The 25,884-nt window shown below is 37.6% G+C and overlaps 3 protein-coding genes and 1 pseudogene across 5 annotated transcripts; 3 read left to right on the top strand and 1 right to left on the bottom strand.

The window, feature by feature from the left end:
• The first annotated feature begins 4,512 nt into the window (after window positions 1–4,512).
• Window positions 4,513–6,211, top strand: LOC147512738 (haloacid dehalogenase-like hydrolase domain-containing protein Sgpp). Of its 3 annotated transcripts, none has more exons than XM_086595748.1 (5): window positions 4,513–4,822; window positions 5,039–5,156; window positions 5,227–5,381; window positions 5,463–5,724; window positions 5,813–6,211. In XM_086595748.1, the coding sequence occupies exons 1-5, from the start codon at window positions 4,653–4,655 to the stop codon at window positions 6,008–6,010; spliced, it is 903 nt and encodes a 300-aa protein (XP_086451874.1). In that variant the 5' UTR covers window positions 4,513–4,652; the 3' UTR covers window positions 6,011–6,211. The 3 variants fall into 3 exon arrangements, with proteins under 3 accessions (XP_086451874.1, XP_086451875.1, XP_086451876.1); XM_086595749.1 differs by having other exon boundaries at window positions 4,515–4,822; window positions 5,045–5,156; XM_086595750.1 differs by having other exon boundaries at window positions 4,538–4,822; window positions 5,116–5,156.
• A 655-nt stretch (window positions 6,212–6,866) lies between these two features.
• Window positions 6,867–18,153, bottom strand: LOC147512737 (NAD-dependent malic enzyme, mitochondrial-like). The gene is given in 21 exon segments (XM_086598784.1): window positions 6,867–7,171; window positions 7,832–7,946; window positions 8,033–8,095; window positions 8,223–8,360; window positions 8,444–8,498; window positions 9,170–9,256; window positions 9,338–9,410; window positions 10,101–10,166; window positions 11,204–11,317; window positions 11,944–12,055; window positions 12,382–12,488; window positions 13,074–13,157; window positions 13,264–13,293; window positions 13,295–13,368; window positions 14,150–14,210; window positions 14,354–14,482; window positions 15,555–15,722; window positions 15,794–15,912; window positions 15,989–16,280; window positions 17,604–17,747; window positions 17,839–18,153. Coding segments are annotated over 21 exon segments (2,280 nt in total). The 5' UTR covers window positions 18,013–18,153; the 3' UTR covers window positions 6,867–7,096.
• Window positions 18,154–19,220: 1,067 nt separating this feature from the next.
• LOC147512736 (uncharacterized) lies at window positions 19,221–19,820 on the top strand. Its single transcript, XM_086598783.1, has one exon. It carries the CDS (start codon window positions 19,221–19,223, stop codon window positions 19,818–19,820), a length of 600 nt encoding a protein of 199 aa, XP_086454909.1.
• A 4,119-nt stretch (window positions 19,821–23,939) lies between these two features.
• LOC147512735 (putative E3 ubiquitin-protein ligase RZFP34 pseudogene) lies at window positions 23,940–25,039 on the top strand (annotated as a pseudogene).
• Window positions 25,040–25,884: the final 845 nt, after the last annotated feature.

The raw sequence follows: 25,884 nt of genomic DNA, 5'->3' as shown, positions 1-25,884 counted from the left end.
TACAATCAACGCGTTTCAATCGTCGCGTTTCTTCCCCGTTTTCCCCATATAGTAGAACTCGCTCCCCACATCCCCAGGTCGCGGGAACGAGTTCTCACCAGCACGTTGTGGCGACCTGATCACAACGCCACCAGCCGGACGACCAGCCCTCCTAGGTCGTTTGTTGCTTCTGGCCCCCACCAAAGCAGCCTTCCGCTTTCCACGGTCTCCATGCACGTGAGGGGAGAACTCTATCTCCTCCATGACCAGTGGAGAAGTTTCTCTCAAACGCCCTTTTCCCTTACTCCGTTTGCTGCATTCTGCCATAATTACACCTACGAACAAAGAACACACAGTCGGAGTTAAAGACTGGGGCAGGATTATGCTTAGCAACACATATTCAAAAGAGGAGAACAACGTTACCTTTCAACGCAGCGGTAGTGGAAATGCACAGTGCGAAGAAGAAGAGAAGCTGGAACAAACGTTCAAACACCTTTGGTATTCCGCGAACAGTTTCTCTTATCAAGTAAACGTCTTTTCCAAACCACGTCATAATTACCTTGAGACGCCAAACGTCAGCCAAGCTGTCCGCCATCATTGCGCCCCTCGAGCCGCTCGCTGTCTTACACGTGGCATTCCCATCAAAGCGATCTGCTATCATCGATACAGAAAACGCACAAAGAGAAACAAGTGCGCAACATCGCAGGAAAGCAAATAACGACCTTCTTTAAACAGCACTTTCATACAGTTCGTTCTTTAGCCGGGTTGCTGAGACTACTCAGAAAATCCAACCCGGCTCGCAAAAGTTAACTTCATATGGTTACCCCGAACTAGTACGGGATACCAACTCATTCAAAAAACATAATACGAAATGCAAGAAAGGCGAATCGCCTGGTTACCCCTGAAACCGGTTCTATTGTATCGCAAAGATATAAGGCGATAAGAGACATTCAACAAATTTACAACTTGCCCTCCCCGGGCACCACAGGTAGTTCTGCAGCCTCAAAAGCTTCATCGACCTCAGCCTCCCTCCCGTCCACTACGATCGATACGCCATCCAATTCCAAACTCATCAACAAGATCGTGTGGTCTGCAGCGGCTTCGGACACTACGGCCTCTGGCATGATCAAGGAGGAGGCAATCGCCCCACCACCGTCTCCTCATACCTGTTCCACTGAGGTACGAGACGCGCAGCGTGCGTGTTCCTCCTTCAAAGCCTTGTAATCCGCTTCCAGATCTCCGGTCCGCATCCGGATCATCATAGGCCTTAGTAGCGTCCCGAAAGCAACCTTCTTGCGATGAAGGGGCATAATCGTTCGACCTTCCAATTTCCACATTTGCGGCACGTTCCGCTCCTTCAAATTCTTCTAGCTTTTGCCTCGGATCTTTAGCCCGGTATCTTTCAAAGATCTTCGCCAGATTCAGATTTTCATGAGCCTTCCGCAGGTCCTCAAGCTCCTCACGCTCCATCTTCGCAGCGTCACGCATTCTTTCACTCCTCGACAACTTCAACACGGACTCTCTATCCGTTTTCAAATGATCTGCGCAATCTCTTTCAACTTTTGGAAACCACTGACAAGCTGCCATAGTCCACGTATATAAACAAATCAAAGCAACGAACATAACAAAACACGCTATCTCAAAGGACAACAAACCCACGTACCAGACATTGCGCGATTTCCATCCGACGTATGTTATCCGCCCGATCCGCTTCTCATCCAGTTCCTTGCGATTGCCATCTAACGCGATCTGTTCCAGCAAGAAGCGGTGCCGATACCTTACTCGACTGAAACCGCGGTCGATGACGCTTTTATCGTTCATTGCCCTCCGTGTTCATCTAAATACACGAATCGGGCCTCCAGTCATCGGCACTCCTACAACAATGCCTTCCCACTCGCCTTGGGGAGCTTTCGCTTTAAGCTAAGCGGATCGGGTTCCCGCCCTCGTCAAGAGACGGACTAGATCCCACACCGGTCGCCAAGTCCATGACACCGCCAGCCCTCGCCCGACTCCGGCCACCGCTAACACCACCACCCCACTAGAGCTCTCCCGTATGCGTGTCGCACAACCTTAGCCATTCGAGCCCCTCGCTCGGCCTTCCAGCTCTTCTCTTCTCCGACCTGCCCACGGAAAGCGGTGAAGGCTTCTGATCTCACTCCACAGAGCGTCAATTGTTAACCCTTCCCGTAACGAAAGCTCGAACTACCGGCCCCTGCATTCATCGCCAGGAGGACGCCACGCCCGATCTCGGGTCCTCCCATGTTATCGATCACTTATGCGCTTCTCCATCACCACCCGCCGTTGCTTCGACCTAGAGCTCGCTCTTTTTGAGCCTTTTTTTCTCCCGGATCGCAAAGCACCTCCTTTTTCCTCAAAGAAATGAGCAAATTCGGAAGCTTACGCGACGCTTTTCTTCTCGACTCAACCGCGAAACCTTTCTATCTCCCCGATCGGTTCGTGTCCGCCCGGAAATTCTGCAAACAAAACAAAGAGATGAACCAGTTAGAACAACAGTCACTCACCCATTAAAGTGTCAAAAGCAAGACAAGCCTACCCACCGGCTAGGCTACACATCCTAGTTCGCAACCTACATCCACTAGCACAGTAGTTGCCAACTAGCAGCAACGGCCTCTTCGTCCAGGCCTCATTGCTTACACCATCGAGCACAGCAGAACGCGTCGTCATGGTTTGCAAGCTAAAATTCAGATTACCAGATGACCGCCTCATTACGTAGTGCTCTATTATGTCAGACACCCCTATGTAGTATTCACCACTGGCATTCAACAGGTCGAACACCTTAAATAGTCGCCAGGTGTTACCAACGAATTGGCATGGCGATTTCCCACAGTGACTCAAGAAGTCACAAACCAATTTCGAGAACGGTATCTGCATGTACGCTCTCAGCTGACCTTCACAGATGATTATTCCACCATTCGGAGGATTGTACCTCTCACTACTTAACATCTTCACTCACCTGGGTTCAGATATTTCCGTGTCGGGCACATTGATCCCATAAGTTGCTCGCAGCTCAGGAAACGAGCTAGCAGCACGATGCTCTACCGCCCTTAGGGGTAACTCACCTGCTGGCGTCATCTCCCCTCGACCCGACGTACTAGCCACGTCATCGTCTAACCCGGATCGACTATTAACCTCCTCTACCCTAACTTCTTCATCCACCTCACCCCCACCACCACCACCACCACTCAACGAAGTCTTCATTCTCCTCTTCATACTCTCCGCTTTCGGTGAAATCTCCCCGAACCTCTTTTCGGCGAGTGAAAGTGTCGCCGAATCCGACATTGTAGTATTTCCTTTTTCTCAAATTACCCAACCTTAAACCCTACAACCTAACACGACCTACCCACCTTAAACAAACCCTACCGAACGAAAGACAAAGAAAGTGAAAATGAAAAGCAAACAAAGAATGAAGCACTCTCACCTTCTGAGCCCTAGCTTACGCTTTTTGGGAAGAAGAAGCCTGGAAATGCCTTTTGGTTATCCCAAATTTGATTTTGTACAACCGCCTGTTCAGTTCCCAAGAAGTTATGATTACGACCTATCATATAGCCCACACACGTGTCTAAGGACCTCGCTTTTTCCCTCGGTTCCGAATAACGCGGCGACCGCCTCCTTTCCAACCGCTAGGATTCTATCACGTGCCACCCACGCCCTAATCTTTCTTTCCCGCCAAAACCATCATGCTACAAGATTCGAACTCGGCGCCATCTCAGTCAGAACGATCACCATAGTTCGTTCATACTTCACCCAAGTGTTGATTCTTCTCTCAGCAGATCGCTTGCACGAACACAACCAATCATCGAGAGGGGTCAGGTAGGGGAGCAATATCCCCATTAAGGAACATTGCATACGAAACGTAAAGTTTATCTCAATACAACGACCTCCGGGACCGGTCTATGAAGCGACTCTCTAAGAAACATTGCATACGCGACTTCAATGCATCGACCTCCAAGAATGACCTACTTAATAGCTCCTTTTCGGTAGGTGGTAATGCGAACGAAGATATCTCTGATGCATTTACATGGCTAAAGGCAGAACGCCTCGGGTAATGATCACCACCAAGGGTAATCATTACCAAAATCTTGATTGTATTTCCCACCACCGGGAAATAGGGGTAACCTCGCCAACACCCAATCGGACACCAACTTATAATATAACCAAATTCAACACTTATTCAGCGATCTCCACCTTTACATCGTACCATAGACACACGTGCCTTCTAGATTAACATTTCCCTAAGCCTATAAATACCACCTGATTGAACTACGTAGGGCCTGATTCCTCTCTCCCAGAAAAAAAGAAAAGGAAAACCAACAAGAGGATACGTAGGCAGTTCGCTCAGAAGCGAACTCGGTCCCAACAGAAAATCCAAAACACCCCTTTCAGCGAGGAATGCAGAAACGGGGCTGATGCCACATTCTACTTGGAATATCTTTTGTGCAGGGTATATCCAGGTGTAGCCAGGAGCTGCTAGAAGTCAACATGCAAATCAAAATGCAAAAAAATTGGTTGGTTCATAACTTATAGAGGAGAAGCAAGTGGCCCAATCATTAGAAAGCCATTCAAATTCAAGCAATATACATACACAACAACAACAACAAAAATTCTCTCTTCTATTAACTAACTCTTTCTTTCTTACCTAAGAACAAACTACTATGATCACTTTCTCTTCTCTTCATCTTGGTCATGGTCCTACTCACCTTTTCCCATATGCCCAGACGAAGAATTACTTCCAAAGAAGAACTACTTGCAGAGATAACTTATTTAGATTCATACCTACCAGTCCCAAAGTTTCCATTTCTTCTAATTCCCATTCTGCAGAGAGGTATATTTTGCTCCTTAATGAATCTTTTTAATTAATTTAAATTCTCTGATGTTTTAAGTTTGAGAGTTTGGTGTAAATTTATAGATGACACATCACACATATCTAATACATTCTTGCTTAGGATGTTTTTTCGAGGCAAGCTGAACTATATGATGGAATGTGTTGTTGTTTTTAATTTGTTTGGGTAATATTAACTATTCATTCATCTCTTGGAAGAAACAGATATTATCTTGCTAGTTTAGCTCCCCTCGAAGCGATTTTATTTGATATTGATGGAACGCTATGTGATTCAGATCCTCTCCATTATTATGCTTTCAGGGAAATGCTTCAAGAGGTATACTAGTTCTAGAATGTAAACATATCATATTTCATAGGAAGTTAATTGATATAGGTGCATTTCACAGATTGATTTTAATGATGGAAACCCCATCACTGAGGAGTTCTTTATAGAGAAAATTGCGGGCAAGCATAATGTGGAACTAAGTAGATTGCTCTTCCCTGATTGGGATCTCTCAAAGGGTTTAAAGTTTATGGATGACAAGGAAGCGATGTTTAGAAGGCAAGTTCATTACGCCTATGTTTTAATGCCAAAGTTCGAACAGTTTTAATTCGTATGGATACATATCTAATGGTCATACAGATTGGCAGCAGATCAATTGAAGTCTATTAATGGTTTAAAGAGATTGTGCAAATGGATTGAAGATCGTGGCTTGAAGCGAGGTGCAGTGACTAATGCTCCAAGGCCAAATGCCGAGCTCTTGCTTTCGAGCCTAGGACTCTCTGACTATTTTGAGACTGTTGTTATTGCGAATGAATGTGACCGAGCAAAACCATTCCCTGATCCTTACTTGAAGGGTCTGAAAGCCCTCAAAGCATCGCCCGACCACACGCTTGTGTTTGAGGTTTTATTTTACTACACTAATTACTCATGTTTGCAAGTGTTTTCAGGTTCCCTTGTTCTCAACTTTCCTGTTATTTTTCGTTTTCTAGGATTCGGTGTCAGGGATAAAAGCTGGAGTGGCAGCTGGAATGCCAGTTCTGGGAATTACTACCAGAAACCCTGAACACTTGCTTATGGAAGCTGGAGCTACCTTCCTCATCAAGGATTATGATGATCCAAAATTGTGGACAGAATTGGAAGCTCTGGAGAGTGAAGCATCAGAAACAGTTGCTTCTAGAAATGTTTAAAATGGCTTTAGATAGATACGAAATATTGTTGTGCTCAAGGACCTTTCGTTTTTGGTCTGTTTGCACCCATTTTAGAGGTGTTGTTGGACCGTAATGAGTTCGATTCTTGTCATTCTTCACACTTTGATGTGCATAATTTTTTCATGTATCAATTCTCTAAAAATTTTGAGCCCCCCCCTGAATAAAATCTGTGTGTCTGTATGTGCCCAGTGAGGCTTTAGCTTGTTAGTCCTTGCGATATGCAAAGCATTTGCGATCAAACCTCATGTCTTTTCAGTTTTTCTCCTGGTATGCATGTTCCGACTTCAGATTATAACTTAAGGCTTTGTCAAGCGCCAATGGGGTGCAAGCTTACGCCATAATGGGATTGATTAACTATAGTAAGAGAGGAGACGGGTTATTCACATTTCTTTGATGGTCAAAGGCAGCTTCTGAAGCTAACGGCCTAAGTTCTACCCCAGGGAAAAATAGACAACACATGCTAAAGCTAACGGCATTAACATACGATTCCATTTCTGACTACATATCATAATATGTTTAGTGAGAACGTCCATCTCGAGGTTACGTTCCTAGCCATAAATCAACCGTGCATTGATCTCAATTTGTGTGATACAGTGTATTTATGTAGCAGAGGTCTTAAACTCAGGACCTTCTTGAAAGCGGTAACACCTAGTCTGGATTCTATATGCAAGTATCCAACATCGTCGGGAATGTGAATTTGTGTGAACAATACTAGATTGGAGAATAAATATCTTGGGGCGTGATCAGTTTCAAGTTCATGTAAACCTGTGTCCACTAGCCTGAGCCCTGAGATCCAGAGAGAATTTTGCAGTCCCCCCACAAGATACTTGCAACATTTTAAACCAATCATGTCACTGTCACTAAATTAGTTGTAATCGTCTTTACATCTCAGCTGAATTTGTATTAACAAAGAGAAACAGCCAGGCCTCATGATGGTTTTTCATAGACTTTCATACATTACATGCCCAGCGATGATATATCAGCTGACCGGAGTTGGACAATACCGCTTACAACGAAGGGTTTCCCCGCTTCTGTCTAAATCAGATGATGGATTTGCTCAGGAGTTTATTCCTTTCTGTACACCAGGGTTGGATAGGCAGGCTCCCACATGTTGTTCTTCACGTAGGTTTCAATTTCCTCCTGCAATCCAGAGACACTAAAGGTTATAGAAACAAACAAACACCAACCAAACCAGTGTCCATAGGTATATGCTTGAAAACAACTTTTGACTGCTCAATTGACTATCTAGGACTTGTCTTTTTCTTTTGTTAAGTACTGGTTTTCATTGGGAGGTAAAGTCCTTGGTACAGCTTTCAAGTGCACATCTGAGGAAAACCTTCTGAGACAATCAGACAAGTTTTTTGTAGAAGGTGATTTGGTAGGAAAAACCATCAAACATGAGGAGGCCAACTTGACAAGAATCAGTGCTGCAGTTTTGGTTAGCACCTTCATATTCGTCCTTGGTGTTTTTGTGTTCAAAACTTCGTGACCGAAAATACGCAGTAAAATGGCTTACAATATATTTTCAGTAACTATTCATATTGCAACCATCTAAGTAACAACCATGTATTCACAAACCAATGAATCAGATAATTACTGTCATCCAATTAGGTTGAATCTTAGACATGGATATCTCAGGCTCAAGGAATAGTGGATATGGCCTATTTTCTCCTATGATGCTCATGAACTGTAATATTTATAGTAACAAATTAACAATACCACTAGTACCATACAAATCAATATGCCAAGGAGAAAAATTCATTACACTAGTAACGGTATTACATGAAAAATTTATATTACCTTGCTTAGTTTCCGGAGCTCTCGAGCATCCATGTCACGGTATCCCTCAGCTAGGTCCTCTTCTATAGCTTCCTTCACCACAGCAGATGCTACCTCCTTCGTTATATTTCGGATGCTGCAAATATTGATATACCAAAAAAAAAAATTTAAATGAAACAACTACACAGTAGGTGCATTGTTATCGAGGTCCAGTTTTAATACCTGGAAATTGAAGGGTATATGACCCCTTTCAGAACCTCCTCTTCTTTCATATATGCTGCCAAACTGCAAGTTTCATAAGAAACCTCAAATGAGTCCACAAAACATTGGTTTCAATGACAACTAGGACAGAAATTAGCTAAATCTGGGACTTGCCATTCAAAGCATTAGCTAAATCCTAAGAAGAGAGTACCAAGCCCTATCCTGAATGATAACATGGGACTTGCCATTCAGCAGCAGTTGTTTCTTGCCAGCATGCCATCGGAGGTTATAATCCGATAAACACCCCAGACAAGAATGGCAGATGAAATGAGTTTTACCAAGCCCTATCCTGAATGATAACATGCATAGATAGATTTGAATAAAAATATGAATGAAAAGAGTTGTCCAATAACTAAATACACGAGAACTTACCCTGGAAACAGATACATGTTGTTTCCCTGGTTGCAGTGACCAGTCAGACCATTTCCTACAATTTAACAAATTCTATTATGATATAAAGATGTAAAGCATTATAAAATCCTGAAACTCTGAAATAAGCAAAGTTATGAAGTTAACAACTTGACTATTCCAGGTTACATCCATCTCATGTAAATAGACAAAAGCTTAAATGCAAGCTTAAAGTGGTATGGAAAGTTAAAATAAAAAGAATAACTACAAAGCTAGAATATCCGGTGGGTTTCATGCCTCTATAAAAATATGGTCACAAGGAGAACAAATGTAAAAGCATAAACACCATACTTATAATTATACATGTAACAATATTACTCTCAATGGCAGATGAAATGAGTTTTAACTTTTAACTTTTAACTACCTACCCTTTGACTACTCAACCATCAATAAAGTAAATGAATATCACAATTTTGAACCTTTTACAATATATTTTTGAATGCTCAATATCATAAGGTGTAAGTACAGTATCATTCTATACTATACTAGAAGATACTTTTAATGTATCTTAATAAATAAGATAAACTACATATGAAACCTATACAAGATATGATACGATATGAAGGTAAGTGTTAGCTCTAGACTTAAGCTTTTATTTTTCTTTAGGAGAGAGATTACAAATGGACAATTAAAACTCATTTATGTCCATCTCATTGTTTCACAAATTCATATATCAGTAAGAGTACATACCAAGATCCACATTATTAAATGGGCTTCCACTTGCAAATATGAGCTGGTCACCCAAAACGGAAAATGCTTCTTCTGGGGTGCATTCAGCTGTAAAGAAAAAAAATTAGCAAAGAGAGGTATTAAGTAGTAGTATGCCAGTACTACAAGTCTACAATGTAGTATGCATACCATTTTTTGTCGGGTTTGACATCGCAAAAATAGCTGGTCTGGTTGATGTTGAGCCTTTAAGGGCCTCTAACACCTAAATATATAACACAAGCAGTATCAATTGACTGTATAATATTCAGAGAATTATTTTCCAACATTTGACAATGCTAACCTAAGTTCTAATAGCAGTCAGGTTTGTATGATTTATTACAAGAAAAAATTTTGAATCAAATAATTAAATACCACTGAGACTTCCACATGTACCAGTAAACTACTCATGAACAAAGAGAGAGCCAAATAGGAGAAAATGATATTAGAACTCTTGTACTTATCATATAAAACTGGAATTGAACCTTTTCAGACAGATATTGGACCAAAGTGAAACAGACCTTGACTCAGTCTATTAGCCAAGAAAGACAATAATACAGGATGCTTGAAGATGAAAACTTAGATATTAATTCGATATCTGAAATTAAAAATATTGAGTATCCCTCTGTAGTGATAACGTTATAGCTCCGAGTTAAGTGGTAGGAAGAGCAGAAAATGAATGGTATAGTACGGTGGTGTAAAAGTCTAAGTTGCAAGCTTTCTGGACCTGACCATCCTACGTAAAACCAGAGATGTCCATTTGACAGCTTGGGATCTTTGCGCAAGATTAAGTATTTTCTTAATAAACCACAAGTTGGCACTACATATATAAACAATGAGGGCCCAACAACAGAAATGGTAAAGATATGGAAATACTAATTCATTAATCCAATATTATTCATACATATGATGTTACCTCATTCGAAAACAAGCCACCAACTGCAGATAACCCAAGAAGAACATCAGGCTTTACTTGTCGAACCTGTAACCAATTCAAATTAGCTGTTATATCGATCAGTGCTCACCTATAATATATATTTCGCTCAGAAGTCTAGCCACAATTGTTATTGTTTGTTTATTTCTGATCGTTAACGAAGATAATAGCAAATTAGCAATATTACCCTGGTGTCCAGGGTCTATTGGTCAAGCCTTGGGGGTTTGTGCCCAAGGCCTTGGCACTGAATCCGACCTTCATCTTAGGGTTCTTTTGGAATAGCAGGTTATTGTTAAATTTTGTCAAAGGCTGTGTCCAGATGGCGCCAAGGCGACCCAAACTGCAACTTAGGAAACCAATCCCTTCCCGCCTGACAACATAGGGAATACCGTTGTATCAAGAGTGTCATAACCACGAGTCATCGCTATCGTGGATGCTTATTTGGTCTTTCTTGTTTCTACTTAATCCTCGTCACCACATTTTGCTCTTTCACCACTAGTACAACCAACAATTTAAGGTCTAGTATTCCCACTCCAACAATAGCAGCTCTATATGCGTTGAGATACTCATTAGCAAATTGGGCTCTTGGAAGCAGAGCATATTCCTTTTCTTTAATAGAAACAATAGGTAGACAATACTCAGCTCCACCTTTCTTGTCGAATCCAGCAATTTCTCCCTACTAGATTTAGTTTATCCACCTCCCAATATTTAAGCTGCCTTTGTTCCAGATTTGAACAGAATCAACAGATCCTATGATTAGGTCACAGACATGCTTCACCATCTTTTCGCCTTAAGATTTGTATGTGGGATCTCATCTTTTTCCATTGATTCCCACCTCGCTAATTGTAACCATTTCTGGTCGTAGCTTGTTAGCTGCAGTTTTTTATTCACATTATACCGTAATACATATTTTTACATGAGTTAAATGTTCCTAAGTTTCTAACAGGACTTGTGACATAAACTACTTAAGAGTGAGGACAAAGATTTTCTACCAAAATTATATGTACATAAAATACAGATGAGACCGAATTGTTCTACATTCAATAGTTGGCATCTAGTTGCTAGAAAATCCACAGAGAACTTACCACTTCTTCCAGGCTAGCTCCTTCCCTTAGCCCTTGATGCCCAACTTCTTTCATTGTTCTTGCAAATGGCAATGCCTGTGGATCAATATTCTTACGACCTTCTGTAATCAAGCCCTGTGTGTCCATAACAAATGACACTTATTGAATAAAAGCAGGATTACATGAACAGCAACATTAAGTTCAAATAAAACTGCAAATCAAGAGGTACTCAAATGGAATGAAAATAGAAAGAAATATCTCTATTTCACTATTTCCCAAGGTGTGACATGGAAACTAACCAACAATTTATCAAACGCCCAACCCACTTATCCAAGAGCAATACCTGGGGAATCTTGATTAAGATTTAAAGTTTATTCTTTAGGAGAGCAAGGGAACTACTCCTACCTTCCTTTAGAGGTGCAAATGTTCTTTTTACCAAAGTTAGACAGAGGTGCAAATGTTTTCCAAAAATCAAAGTTCCATAGTATGATATATAATCTACATTTTTTTTTTTTTTTTTTGGTTTTTCATTAAAAATTATGATAAGATGGAAGTGACACCTGATTTAACTATTCTCATCCATTTTACTCCATGTCCCAAGAACTGTAGTGTATTTCCATGTGTATACACTTCATAATTTATATAGTTACTAAAATAAAATATTTTTTCCTTCCATTTCAGACATCAATACCCTGAGTCTAACTTATTACAAAGAAGCACAAAAAATAAAGAATTCATGGGTATCAAAAAGAGACACTCACATTGGCATCAACCACCCAAAATTGACTCCTTGCACTTTCAAAAGCAGATTCATTATTGCCTAACATCCTTGCCATGGTTTTCCTTGCCGCATTGGCAACTCCTATTCCCGCACTGTAACAGAATAATTATGAGAATTTCAAAATCATGTGCTAAGAGGTAAAGAAATTCTCATGCATTAATGTCAATTATACTAGCAACAAGAAAATAAAATAAAATAAAAAATAAAATAAAATAAGAAATCACATAGAGAGTACAGGCTACATTTATCTGTATTGTTGAACCAGTTTGCAAAGCAATAACAACTAGTAAGATTTGGGTATCAGTATCCGCACATTGGCATCTCACAACATGGTAATACCCAATCATAAAATCAAAGCACACCAACAGAGGAATAAGGGATGCTCTTTATGAGTCAAAATGCTAAGAGTATAACACACCTTCCAGCCCCAGCAAGGACAATTTTTTGCTTTGGAAAGTCTATCATGGGTTTTCCCTGTGCTCTAACAGCTCCCAAAAGACCAGCTATTGCAACTCCCGCTGTTCCCTGAGTTTTTATCACTAAATCGTGTAAGCAGCGGTAAGCACACTTACGAGACTACTTTTAATATAGAACAGATATATAATTTTTGGTGAGTATTAAACAAACTTCATGAGTTCAGATACTTGATCCCAAACTTCCATTTCGAATTCGATATGAAGTCCACTTAGTCAATAAGTGGACATATTTCAGAGTGGAAAATATTGCAGCTCATGAAACCAATTATATTATTGTGAACACTTTCAAAAGTAAACCACTTGGGAAAAATAATATGCCAATGGAATGTGGACAGAAGATGAAGAATGGGTTCGCTCTGTTTGGCATTTGGTATTGCTTTTTATGTCCACATACTTGGGAGGGAGAATGTAACTGTTGAGATGTATAGTCTCACATTGGGCACTTAAATTGCATGATTACATATGTGATCCTGGGGCTGCTAAAATGATAGCCCTTTTTAGGTAAACCTGTTTTTCAGCTCGCACACTTTCCATTTCATGGTCTTTTAAATGAGCATCAAAATCGAAATTTGAATACAGGATTTTTGCATTTCCATTTTAATATGTACATAATAAATATGCAAGTACTCTTTACCTGAACGTCATCATTGAACATTCGATATTTATTTCTATAGCGCTGCAGCAGATTGAAGGCCCATTTGCTTTGGAAATCTTCAAACTGCCGAAATACAAAGCCACGAGATTTTTCATTAAATTATAAATAGTTTTGTTTTAGTATTACTATTATCAGCTGACGACACCCATGCATAATAATCCCACAGTACCTGCACAATCACATGTGGCCAGCGAGTGAAAAACAGCCTCCATAAACTCATCAATAACTGAAATATACTCTTCACCTTCAAGGCGGTGTTCCTGTAACCCCAAGTCTACAAGAAAATAAGATCAGTGTACAAGCATAAACAATGAAATTAGAAATCTTAAAGCAGACAAAAACTGGGAAAAAGGAGCAATCCGTGGAGGGAGCACAGAGAACAGATGAATGGTGTCCTGCTTTTTGATACTGTGAAGGAGAAAAAGATAAAAGGCGACAAGGGGGAGAAAGACACTTAAGAATTCTTAACTTTTAAACACCCCACCCCCCGCCCGCCCCCCACCTTTCAAAACCCACCCACCCACCTGATGCAAGAGCTCACGGACAAGAAAGAACAAAGATACAACACATTTTATTTTGTGGGTGCAAACTGCCCTTCACATTCTACACTAAATAGAACCTAGTGATGATCTAGGACAGGTGTTTATTTTTGTTGCATCTGGACCAAGCATCCCTCAATTTTGGCTATGCGCCTATTCCCACAAGGGAAAATCTAAAAACAAAAAAAAAAGGATTCTTGGCATAAGTCTCAGATTCATTCCAACAGGGATCATTTTGGACTACAAAGAATGGATCATTCTCCTACAGAAGTCCAACGTGTCAAACAAGCTGACTCCCAAAAATCTGATTCTTTGGGCCAACCCATGACCGAAAAAAATAAAAAAGGGTTCATTAATGCATGCATCTATATTTCGTGGGGTACAAAATGGTCCACACAACAAATTTATAGAAAACAGTGTCCTAGCTACAAAGTATTGTGAATTCATATAGGATCATCACCAACAAAAAACTGAAGGTGGTAAAATACTAAAATAAAATATTTTAGTAACTCTCACATAAGGGGTCTTTGAGAAGCTTTTCATTGTTGGTTCCAACATCAATCATCACAGGGAGTACCTATTGCAGCATGAAAAATTGAAATTAAAAATTTACCTATAAACTTTTTAGGAACTTTTCTCTTCCTGATCCATAATTATGGTGAAAAATTAGTAAGTTTGTCTAGGTCTCTAAGAACAGGGTGAAAAAATAAAATAACTTACCCTTTGAGGATTTAACCCAGCAGCAGCAACATATAAATCCAGCTTCCCAATTGCAATTCCAATACCCTGAACCCCAAGGTCACCAAGACCTAATATTCTGCTTCCATCTGTCACCACAATCATATCGACCTAAAAAAAACGTCAAAATAGAATAAACTTGTCAGTCAGACACCACTTTTGAGGATCTGAAGCTATCTTCCACATGCATGACCATGCTGGAAACAATGCTACCATATTCAAGGAATGCTAACTATTCACTTATTCACTTGATTATGAAAATGAAATTTCCCCTTTAGAAAATGCAATACCCATGCAACAATGCTAGTATTATATAATGATGTTTCATTTTCCATTATCGCATTTGGAAAAAAAAATATCTATCTTGCATTTCCAGACATAACAATCTAGAAAAATGATGGCATAAAGAAGTGTAACAAGAATGACAACATGCAAGTAAGAAAAAATTTCAAACTTAAACAAACAAACTATTGTGCTAATTCAAGCAAAAAAACTATTGTGGAAAATCTTTTGATTAAACAAACTTAAGCTTTCTCAGCAACAGTACAAAATGGTATAACAGCTACAGCTACACCTACAACATAAACTAAACTGGCTTTTGGAACCTTCTCCTATTGTTCTTTAGTTTAACGTTTACAGGTATAACACACTAGATTACTTTATTCAGAAGTAAGTATACAAACCAATTAACTATTGAGTCTACACATCTTTGTCAATTTTCCGTTTCCTGTTTCATTGCACTAAACTACTAACTCATAATATAGTCTAAATTAGTAAAAAATGGTCACTTTTAACTAACATTTCAAAAAAAATATGCTGAGAGCTTTTGGCACGCTACAACGGGAAAGATTTTTCTTGTTCCAGTGCAAATGATAAAACATATTAGTAATGAATAAATTTTTTAAGATAAATTTCAGTCTGGTATGGCAAAAGCAAGCCACAGAATGTCTTCCTGGGACAGAGCAGTCTACGCACTTGGTGCGGTACACATAATACACAAGTGTTATTCAAGCAGAAACAGTGACTGGATACAAAAAATGCAGGAAGGACGAGATCAACAAAAATTAGCAATAGAACATATTATTAATAATTTGCATAACATTTAATGAGAAAGCATTTCAAGCAATTAGCCAAGTATGCCCATTTATGTATACTCATAATTAAAAGTTGCAAGTGCAATAACCTGATCAGCTGGCCAATTATAAACCATCGACATCATCTCTCCACGATCTTCTGCACTGAAATACATCCCCCTTGGCCTTCTAAACAAGCCACTGTAGTTCTGGCAAACAAGTCCAACAGTGGGTGTATATACTATAGGTGCATATTCCTCAATCTTTTCAATTAAAACCTGCCAAAATAAAGAGACAATAAGAGCAAATGTTTAAATGAATAATTCGAGGAATCACAACGCTTGCTTACTTTATAATACATTGTCTCATTTCTGTCATGTAACCGATTAAGTATCCGCCACTTAGCCAAAGCATTTGGATCTGCTGGCCCATCTCTTGCATGCACTTCCAGCCTTTTCAAATCAACCACTGTCCATGAATAAAAACTTTTATTAAATAAACATTATTATTATTATTAGTACTAGTAAAAAAAACTAGAACATACTGAAACGCTCGATTTGTTGTTGAGAAGACATGACATTAGGAGGAAGAAGGCCACGAAGATCAAGTCGATCCCGTTCCGTCATTGAAAATGCTGTCCCTTTATTAAACCAGGGGTCATGGAGAATGTCTATACTTCGTTTATGAACTATACTTGGTCTAGATCCTTCTGTACTAGTAAAAGATCTTCTCTCAAACATACTCATTTGGTTTCTTAGTCTTTTCACTAATGATGAACAAGTCAACCGAAGCTGATGACTGAAATTCGACATTGTGAATAGGAGGAGGAGAGATCTCTAGTTGGTCTTATTTATAGTGGGTCTTGTTTTTAGATATTTCTAGTAATTGTTTTATTATCATCGCTGGCCAACTTCCTTTTTTAATTTTACAGTTCACTGCCTTCTTCTTCTACTACACTTTTCCCTTCCCTTTATGGTTCCTTTTCGGATTTTACACTCGATCTTTTTGTGGATAAAATTCTGACCCATTTTGTATTTTTTACATGGCTCCGTATTTGCAGCCCATGAAATCACTAATCTCTCCTAGAGTACTAGTGTGGAACTTGGGTCCAGTTAGCCAAACCCGATTGACTAAAATTTGACATTTGTTGGTTTTGGGGTAACATGTCAAGTCCGTAGTCTGGATTTGGTTTTGTAAAATAATTAGATAACTGCTAAGCACTGGGGCTGAGCGAGGCTGGAGAAGAGAGAGATGGATTTGTGGATGAGGAGAGAGAGAGTTAGGATTTGGTTGAGAGGGAGAGAAATATGTGAAGACAGACAGAAACCAACCAACTTAGTTTGTGTCTGCATAACTCCCTTTTCTGTCCAGATCGTCGCCCTCCGCTCACTTGAAAACCCAACTCGATTTTGGGTTGGACTCGGGTTAGAATATAAAAAAAAAAACCGAAAAACCCAAATCCGTGTGCATATATGTACATATATATTTCAATCATTCTATCCTTATAAAAAATAAAATTGAAAATCTCTATTTTAGAGAATAATATAATCAACAAAGTTAGTTCCCCTTTTAAACAATCAAATCTCTTTGATTTTATTAAAAGATTTCAATTTTGTCCCGAGAACTCGAGTTATGGTTTGAGCTGAAAATTTAAAGACGGGCTAGGACATGATCTTGGGCCGATTAAAACATTTGAAACTCGGGTTATACCTACCCGCCCGAGTTCCACCCCTAAATTCTCTTTACACAGCTTAGGACTAGCTAGGTACTAAGAGAGATGGAGGTGAGAATGGGAAAGTGTTGTGATAAAAGCTTGGGCATTGAAACCATTGTTTGCCTCTAGTGGATTTAAGCGTTGTCCTCGTTCTTTTGGAAAATGATTGTGTGTAACAGATCGTATACGCTTCAAATTTCAGAGTAGTGTAAGTTTGTAACACATGCCTATTGAAAAGAATCTACGTGGAAAAGCAAAGGTAACAAAATGAGGTAATTCTTATTTGGAGGTTTTCACTCTCTCTCTCTCCTTCACAGTAATTCTACAAGGATTTTGAGCTTAAACTAGTAAATATTTTAGCACTACATGAAATTCAAACTCATGGGTGGTGCAATTGTGGAAAACCAAAGTATCTTCCCAAACTTAAATAGTATAATCTAGAAACTAGGATCATTCCATTATTATTAGTAGTAGTAAAAAACGAGAACATACTGAAGCGCTCAATTTGTTGTTGAGAAGACATGACACCGGGAGGAAGAAGACCACGAAGATCAAGTCGGTCTCGTTCCGTCATTGAAAACGCTGTCCCCTGATTTTCCAAACAAACAATGACACCAAGATACAATCAAGTAAAGATTTAGAACACTGAACACTTAAAACTAATAACAATTTAAACTTACTTTATTAAACCAAGGGTCATGTAGAATGTCTATATTTCGTTTATGAACTATAGTTGGACGAGATCCTTCAGTAGTAGTAAAAGATTTTCTCTCAAACGTACTCATTATTTGGTGTTTTATTCTTTTCACTACTGACGAAGAAGTGAACCGAAGCTGATGACTGAAATTCGACATTGTTCTTCTTTTAAGATAAAGGAGGCTGAGATCTATTCTAATTGGTCGTTCTTCGTCGACCGTTGTATTATTTTTTACTTGATGGTTTGTTATTTATTGGGGGCGGCCGTTTTTATTTATTTTTAGACATTTCTAATAATTGTTTTCTTGCCATACTTTCTTTTTTTGAGATCAAAAATTTTACAGTCAACGTCTTCACTGCCTTCTACTTCGACAGTCTACAGTACTTCCAACCGACGCGGTTTTCCTTTCTTTTTTCCCACTTGCACTGTTTTACATTTTGATACGGGGAATGGGTCGGATCTTTTTGGAATAAAAAAGTCTATACGTGGGTTTTTATTTTGCGGCCCATGAAATCATTGCTGATAGAGCACAAATTTAGGCCCAATCACTCAAATTGGAAATTATTTATGGCTCCAGGGTAAGATATATTTACGGTTTTAGGACAAATCAATTGGGTCGATGTAAGCAATTACGGTTCTAGGACAATTTTTTCTATTTTTGTTATATTTAATTCCAATAATAAATTTTTCCTCTTATACATAATAGAATTAGAAAATTTCCAAAGTAAATCCAACTTTCATACACAATTTCTGTCATTCCACTTCTCTCAATCAATTCCAATTCTCTCCATCAATCATTGCTTATCTAGGTTTGTTTTTGTTTTCCTCATTTTTCTTTTTCATCTCATCTTCTTTTTCTTTTTCTTTTATTGTGTTTGAATTGTATATTTTCCATATGTAAGTATTAATGTATTCTTCAATTTGAGACAATGTGATACAGATTGTGTTATTCAATTTGTAATACATTTTTATTTAGGTTTAGTGTTATTCATAGTTGATTCATTATTTGTTTTGATTTTTTATGGTGTTGTGCCATTTGTTTTTTATTGCTTATGGCATGCAAAACATGTATTTGTATGAAAATCTAGTGAGTTTACTTTTAATGAATACAAGTTTTTTTTTTCTTGTAGTGATATGGATTTTTCATTACTAACGGTGTTTTGCTATGACTGTGATAGTTTTACTTTTTGTATCGGAATAGATTCAACAGTTTCTAAAATTAAGGAAGATATCCGAAATAAGTTGAATGAATTATGTACAAAAGATTTTGATGTATGGATTTCTCGTGATTGTAAGTGATCTATTATTGAAACTGATGCCAAGCTCCAAGCCATTGCTTGTTATAGTTTAGCGAAGCATATAAGCATGATTGATTTTAATATAGTGTTGGGTTTGTCTTCTTCAATTATTGTTGGGAATTGTGAGAGTGAAGGGAGTACTAACTCAGGTGATTCTATTTTTCTTGATCATGGTATTGAGTTTACTCGTGAAAACAAGACGAAGACTTGGGCTAAGGTGTTTACGCATGTTGGACAGGAATTTAAAAGACCATGTGATTTCCGTGTAAAGCTAACCATGTACTCGATTGAGATGGGATATAAATACTTATATATTGCAAGATCTTTCAGGGTTGTTAGATCAAATGAGATTGAGTTTGAGGTTAAGGATGTCATAGTTCATTATGTCAACGTAGAACACAGGTCTTGTAGTTGTCGTTACTGGCAGATCGACGGTTTCCCCTGTGTACATGCAATGACGTCTATTATTAGTTCTGGTGGTTCAATATATTCATTCATTGATCCGCCTTTCGCTGTCTCTTCTTTCTTTCAGTCGTATTCCCACTCAATTCATCATATTGCAAATATTGAGATGCCTATAGAAATTCCTAAAGATTGTGATATAATGTCACCTGATATTAGGAGAGGTCCCGGAAAGCCGAAGAGAAAGAGGATTGAAAACACATAAGCAAGTCGGAGATGTATTCATTAGAAGCTATTGTAATTGATTGAACTTCTTGTTTTTTGTTAGAGATATTATTCTTTTGAAATTATTTTTTTTATGGATGGATAATATTAGTAGTTAAGACATATATATAACAAATAGTACTAAATATTATACTGGAGTTGTTTAATTCATTACCACTCTCGTACCAATATATATGCAGTACGTCTTTATTTTCATGGCTGGAAGTTTGTTTTTACAGGTATGTGGTTAATACAAAATTCATGTACCAAAGCTACACATGCATACTACCAATATGCATGTGTATAGTGCACCTGCATACACCAGTTTGCATGTGTTTTTCTTTCTACCATGCATACGCATAATATTATTAGTTCTCCCACTCTACTTATTCCTAGTATGTAATTATTTGTTTTTTAATTTCTACATATTTTAAGACTCCAAAATTTTATTGGCTTCTAAGCGTTGTGCTGCACACATATATACACAATAAAGACCAAATTTATATATTAAACTTTAGAATATCCAGTTGGTGTGACAGACATGACAACATTGGACTGATAGAACAACCGTAGAAATGATGGCCAAAACTTTACGAGATAAATGGCTAACAAATGAAGCTTTAAAATACAAACAATTTGTAATACATTCTCTTGTTAATAGTTTTTTTTTTTTACGTCTTTACTATTTAATTTGCAAGTCTTTTTGGTTCAATATCCCTCGCTCATCGTTGCTACCAAATTTACGTACTAAACCTTCACATGCTTACTAGTAATATGTATGTGTATAATACACATGCATATTACCAGTTTGCATGTACTTTTCTTTCTACCTTGTGCTTGCGTAGTTGCGTAGACCTGTAAACACATGCATAGACCTGTATGCATATAAAATCAATTCACAATACACATGCAAATTATATTACTAGTTTAATTTGCATATACTTTTTTTTCTACTTTGTGCTTGTGTAGACCTGTAAACACATGCATATACCTGTATGCATGTAAAATCAATTCGCAATACACATGCATACTACCAGTAAGTATGTACTTTTCTTTCTACCTTCGTAGATTTATAAACACATACATAGACCTATATGCATGTAAAATCAATTTGCAAAAATAGACATGCATGCATATACAACCAATTCGCAAAAAAGTATATATTTGCCCTTAGAAAAGAAATAGCATTCAATAAGTTGAAACATTGGTTCAAACATTGTCTGAGAGATTGCCTCAAACATTTACTCAGGGCCGGCTCAACCCAACTCGAGGCCTAAGGCAGGGACCCAAGTGAGGCCTTAAAAAAAATAAAAAAGCCTTGAACAATCTAAATGAGACTTCTTCTATAAGAAGATTCTTATAGAATTACTTACTATGAATGCCTAATTTATAGGATTCTATGTAGATTATACACCAGAAGATGTTTAAGAGTGATTCGACTGAATTAGAGAGGCCTATTTATCAGGAGAGTTTAGTCGAATGATTGAAATTAAAGTCCATGTTTTCAGGAATTTAAGGCTTTTGTGTGAATCAAACTCCTATTTTCTAGGAAATTTCTTTTTTGATAGTACGTAATTATACACATACCAAACTTTACGAGGCCTTTTCGAGAGTGTGGCCTTAGGCGGTCGCCTATTTCACCTTAAGGATGAGCCGGCACTGCATTTACTATTACTAACAACAGACACTCAAGGCTCTATCTTGACCAATTCAATCTCTGTCCAATGCTTCATTCATGACTTTCTTGTTCCGCTTTTTTTGCTTGTCTTTCTCTTGATTCTTGGCTATCATTGATCTTCAGCTTCCAACTTAATTCTTGTATCGTCACACTATGTTAATCTTCATCACTATGTTGATACGAACTTCTCATTCTCAAATTGTTGGAAATTGGGGCTTTCAAATTTCTTAAATTAACAAAGGTGGATGGTGAGATGAGATTGTAATAAAAATCTACAATACTAACAATAGTGGCTTATGAGCTTTCATTCGCTGAAGAAGAAACAAAAGAGTTTGCAATTGGTTCAAAATAGTTGGGTTTAAAACAGAAATGGTTCAAAAGAGAAAGGCAATACCGTTTAAAAGATTTAGATCCAAAAGCAAAAAAGGGCAATACCGTATTTGCAACCAGTTTGTCCTGGAGCCTTAATTATTTGCGGAACCAAACTAAAAGCGAAATTAAAACACAATTTTGTCCTACAGGCCCGTTCTCTGCCGATAGAGACAGAGGTTTTTATTTTTGGGATAAAAGGAGGATATTGGTTAGTACTATGAGACACTATTAGCTTTTTTCCACTATCCATCTCCATGTTGAATACGGTTACCAACAAAAAAAGAAAAGACTCTAGGTAATTCATCTAGATAAAGATGATGTCCTATGGTTTTTCCATTCATGTCGGTCGAAAAAAATATATTAGATACTAGCTTGTAGCCCGAGCATACACACCGACACTTTTGAAAATATTTAGATTTTTTTAGAAAAATGGGACTACTGTTCTAGTTGCTAACCAATTTTAATTTTATAACAAATTGTTTTTAATTAAGTTTTAAAAACCCATTTTTTCAATTGAGAGAGAGATTATGTTTTAATAGAAGAATGATTCCCGCTTTAATTAGAAGTGTTAAAATTTGTTTTAATAGGAGAATAATTTTCGTTATAATAGAAGAGGAATTCCCGTTGTAAAAACATATTTACGTTTTTCAAATATGAGAGAAATTTATGTTTTAATAGGAGATGACGTGAAATTTTAATAGAGCTCGAAAAATACCCTTGTGGGACTGACTCTTTTGAAAATATGTTCAACAATCATAACTATATACATATAAAAAATTTATAACAAATCGTGATTCCCGTTTTAGTCGCTAACCTATTGTAATTTAATAACAAATCGTTTTAATTAAGTTTTAAGAACCTATTTTAATTTTCTAACAAATTGTTTTAATTAAGTTTTATAAACCCATTTTTTAACCTCGTTTTAATAGTTGACTTAATTTAGAAATATGATTTCCATTTTAATAGAAGAATGATTTTCGTTTTAATTATATATGCTATATTTTTCCTTTTCAAAGGGAATGAATTCCCATTTTAATATGAAAAAGATTTCCATTTTAATTAGAAGTGTTAGAATTTCTTTTTTCTAATAGAGGAGGAATTTATGTTTTAATAGGAAATAGATTCCCATTTTAATTAGAAATGTCTAATAAATAGAAAAGGAATTCCTATTTTACTAGAAGATGATGATGTGAAATTTTAATAGAGCTCGAAAAGAGTGATCTTTGATATACCCAACAAAACACTCCCGTACCCCAACTTTAAAATAAATAAATAAAATGATTTTAGACACATTTAGCTTCATAAATTATTATTCTTTTTTATTAGGCGTACCCAAAATATTTATTGACTAAAACAAATCATTTACTCTACGTGATTCAGTTGTAGAAGAAAAAGACCGCATTTTTTTTTCTTCTTCTCCAATAACTTTTTTTTTTTTTTTTTTTTTTTTTTTTAAAAAAAATTTCATCAATAAACATGCAAACACCAACTTTTGATTTGAATCAATCATACCAAAATAATGAAGATGAATACAAACCGAATGAGGATGAAGAAAAAAATTCAAAATCAAATTTTGACGAATGGGAGAACACAGAAGACTATTTGAATTGGATTGCGGGTGAAGACCAGGTGATGGGTCAAAGGTTTTTTATACACTCCTGCCAATGAGCCAAATATTTGCCACGCCACACCTGAAAATAGTGAAACCTTTGAAGCTAGTTTAACGTTAAGATTTAACGGAGCATATGAATTTTGAATAATGAGTATGCCACATCGACTTGCGTTTCTAGGCATACTCTCTTATTTTTAGTAAAATATTAAGTGAAGTATATGAATGAAGTACACTTTAGTACCATCCAGTTACGCGACTTCTTTAAGGATTCAAGTGATCATGCACAACTATTACTTACTATTCCCAGATGGAGAATCAGAGTCTTCAATTGCTGCATTATATTTTTATAATGGAGTTCTTGTAGTTGTGCTTGTTCTGATGAATCTTCTATTGGAGTTATACTGATTGGAGTTGTTCAACATCTCTAGGATTATGTTCTTGCTGATTTCAATTCGTCTTCACCACTGTAGAAGAAAGCAACAATGTGATGCAGTGTTTGCTTGCTTTGATAGGCAACTGAGTGTGTTCTTATGAGTTTTAGACTAGTTGTGCTAACATGCAACTTTTCAAGGTGTTTAAGTTTTGTGCCAGCATTCTGGTAGGCACCGAAGTTCATCATGTTTTTGATGGGGGAAAGTTTGGTCAATAATTTCATATCTCTTGGAGCTGATGAACCTGAAGAGATAAACGGGAATCACAAAGAAAGTGCAATCGCATCATCATGTTCCCAGCAGTCCAATATAAGTAGCTTATTAGCAGAAACTAGGGATGATAATGTCAACACGACAGAAAGGCTAAATCAAGGATTCATGCAGTATGGATGTTCACATTACCGACGAAGGTGCCAAATTAGAGCATCGTGCTGCAATGAGATTTTTTACTGTTGTCATTGTCATAACGAGGCAAAGAACAATATAATCATTGAAGGGAAGCTTAGACATGACCTTCCACGCCATGAAGTTCAACAGGTCATTTGTTCACTTTGTGGCACTGAACAAGAGCAAGTCGGGCAAGTTTGCGTCAACTGTGGTGTTTATATGGGTAAATACTTCTGCAAAACTTGCATATTCTATGATGACGATACATCAAGAAGTCAATACCACTGTAACGGCTGTGGGATTTGCAGAATTGGAGGGCATGAGATTTTTTTCCATTGTTACAAGTGTGGTTGTTGTTACTCGGTGCATCTAAAGAATAGCCATCCTTGTGTGGAAGGGGCAATGCATCCTGATTGCCTAGTTTGCTTTGACTATCTATTCGAGTCGAGAAATGATATAACTGTCATGCCATGTGGACATACCATTCACACGAACTGCTTGAAGGAGATGCGGCAACACTTGCAGTATGCCTACCCCATTTGCTCCAAATATGTCTGTGATATATGTCCAAGGTGTAGGAGAAGCTTGAGATGGAAATTGCCACAACACCAATGCCTGAATCATATCACAATAAAAAGGTTTGGATTTTGTGCAATGACTGTGGAGCAACCTCAGAAGTTCAGTTTCATGTGGTGGCTCAGAAATGCCTGAGTTGCAATTCCTATAATACTCGTCAAACTAGAGGCTTTTTAATTCAAGATGACTGATTTCTCAATTGTTTTCTCTATCTTTCATTTTGTTATCTTCTGGAGTTTGCCCTCCTTTGGAAGTAGGAGAGGAGGCTGCAGCTATTTGCCCAAAAAAATAAAACGGAGGTAACAGCTGTGAATCCTTGTTTACCTTATATTATAAAACATGTTGCTGGTGGAGGGTTACAATATAAAACATGTGGCGTAATTTTGTTTTTCTTTTTTTTTTTAAATTTTTTTGCCTTTATGGGAAATGCCTCAAAAATATAAGAGAGATATTATTGGATTTGGGCAGTTATTGGGATATGGCAAATATTTATGTTAGTTATATAGGGTATGGCCGTATGAGTGTTTTGTTGGGTATGTCCAAAATCACCACCGAAAAATATTTTTGTGGGAGCTTTAATATTAAGATATAGATCTGATTCTAGGAACCACTTCTATAGTTTCGATTATAATTATTTTTGGTTTCCTCGCAATATCTGGCTAATTTGTCTGACCACCAACCGATTTTTGTTAACTAGAAAAATGGTATTCGTTTAGTAATATATAGTAATTTACTCAGAGCGTTATTTATTTGGTCATATCAACTTATCAAGTGAACAAGTGCATTTTGGGTTTTAGCGAACGTGTGAATTAGTTGATGATCTAGGACTTTGACACCCCAACCAAAATGTGCCCTTAAACAATGAATCATGAATCGATGGCTGATATATGTGATCTCCAGCTCAGTTCGATATACATTTATATCTTTCTCAAAAATATATATATATTTTTTTTTTCAGTTTAGTAAAATAATACTACAATACACTGGACAATGCTAAAGATATCAAAAT

This window comes from Coptis chinensis, chromosome 3, assembly GCF_015680905.1.
Source record: "Coptis chinensis isolate HL-2020 chromosome 3, ASM1568090v1, whole genome shotgun sequence".
Classification (NCBI taxonomy): Eukaryota; Viridiplantae; Streptophyta; class Magnoliopsida; order Ranunculales; family Ranunculaceae; genus Coptis; species Coptis chinensis.
The sequence above is the reverse complement of the archived record's forward strand: the minus strand, read 5'-3'. Positions and strand labels throughout refer to the sequence as shown.

Excerpts from the sequence above, each read along its gene's own strand:
- LOC147512738 (XM_086595748.1), top strand. The coding sequence starts at position 4,653 with ATGATCACTTTCTCTTCTCTTCATCTTGGTCATGGTCCTACTCACCTT. Across the intron at positions 4,823-5,038 it reads AATTCCCATTCTGCAGAGAG|AAACAGATATTATCTTGCTA; the intron begins GTATATTTTGCT and ends ATCTCTTGGAAG. Across the intron at positions 5,157-5,226 it reads TCAGGGAAATGCTTCAAGAG|ATTGATTTTAATGATGGAAA; the intron begins GTATACTAGTTC and ends TGCATTTCACAG.
- LOC147512736 (XM_086598783.1), top strand. The coding sequence starts at position 19,221 with ATGATTGATTTTAATATAGTGTTGGGTTTGTCTTCTTCAATTATTGTT.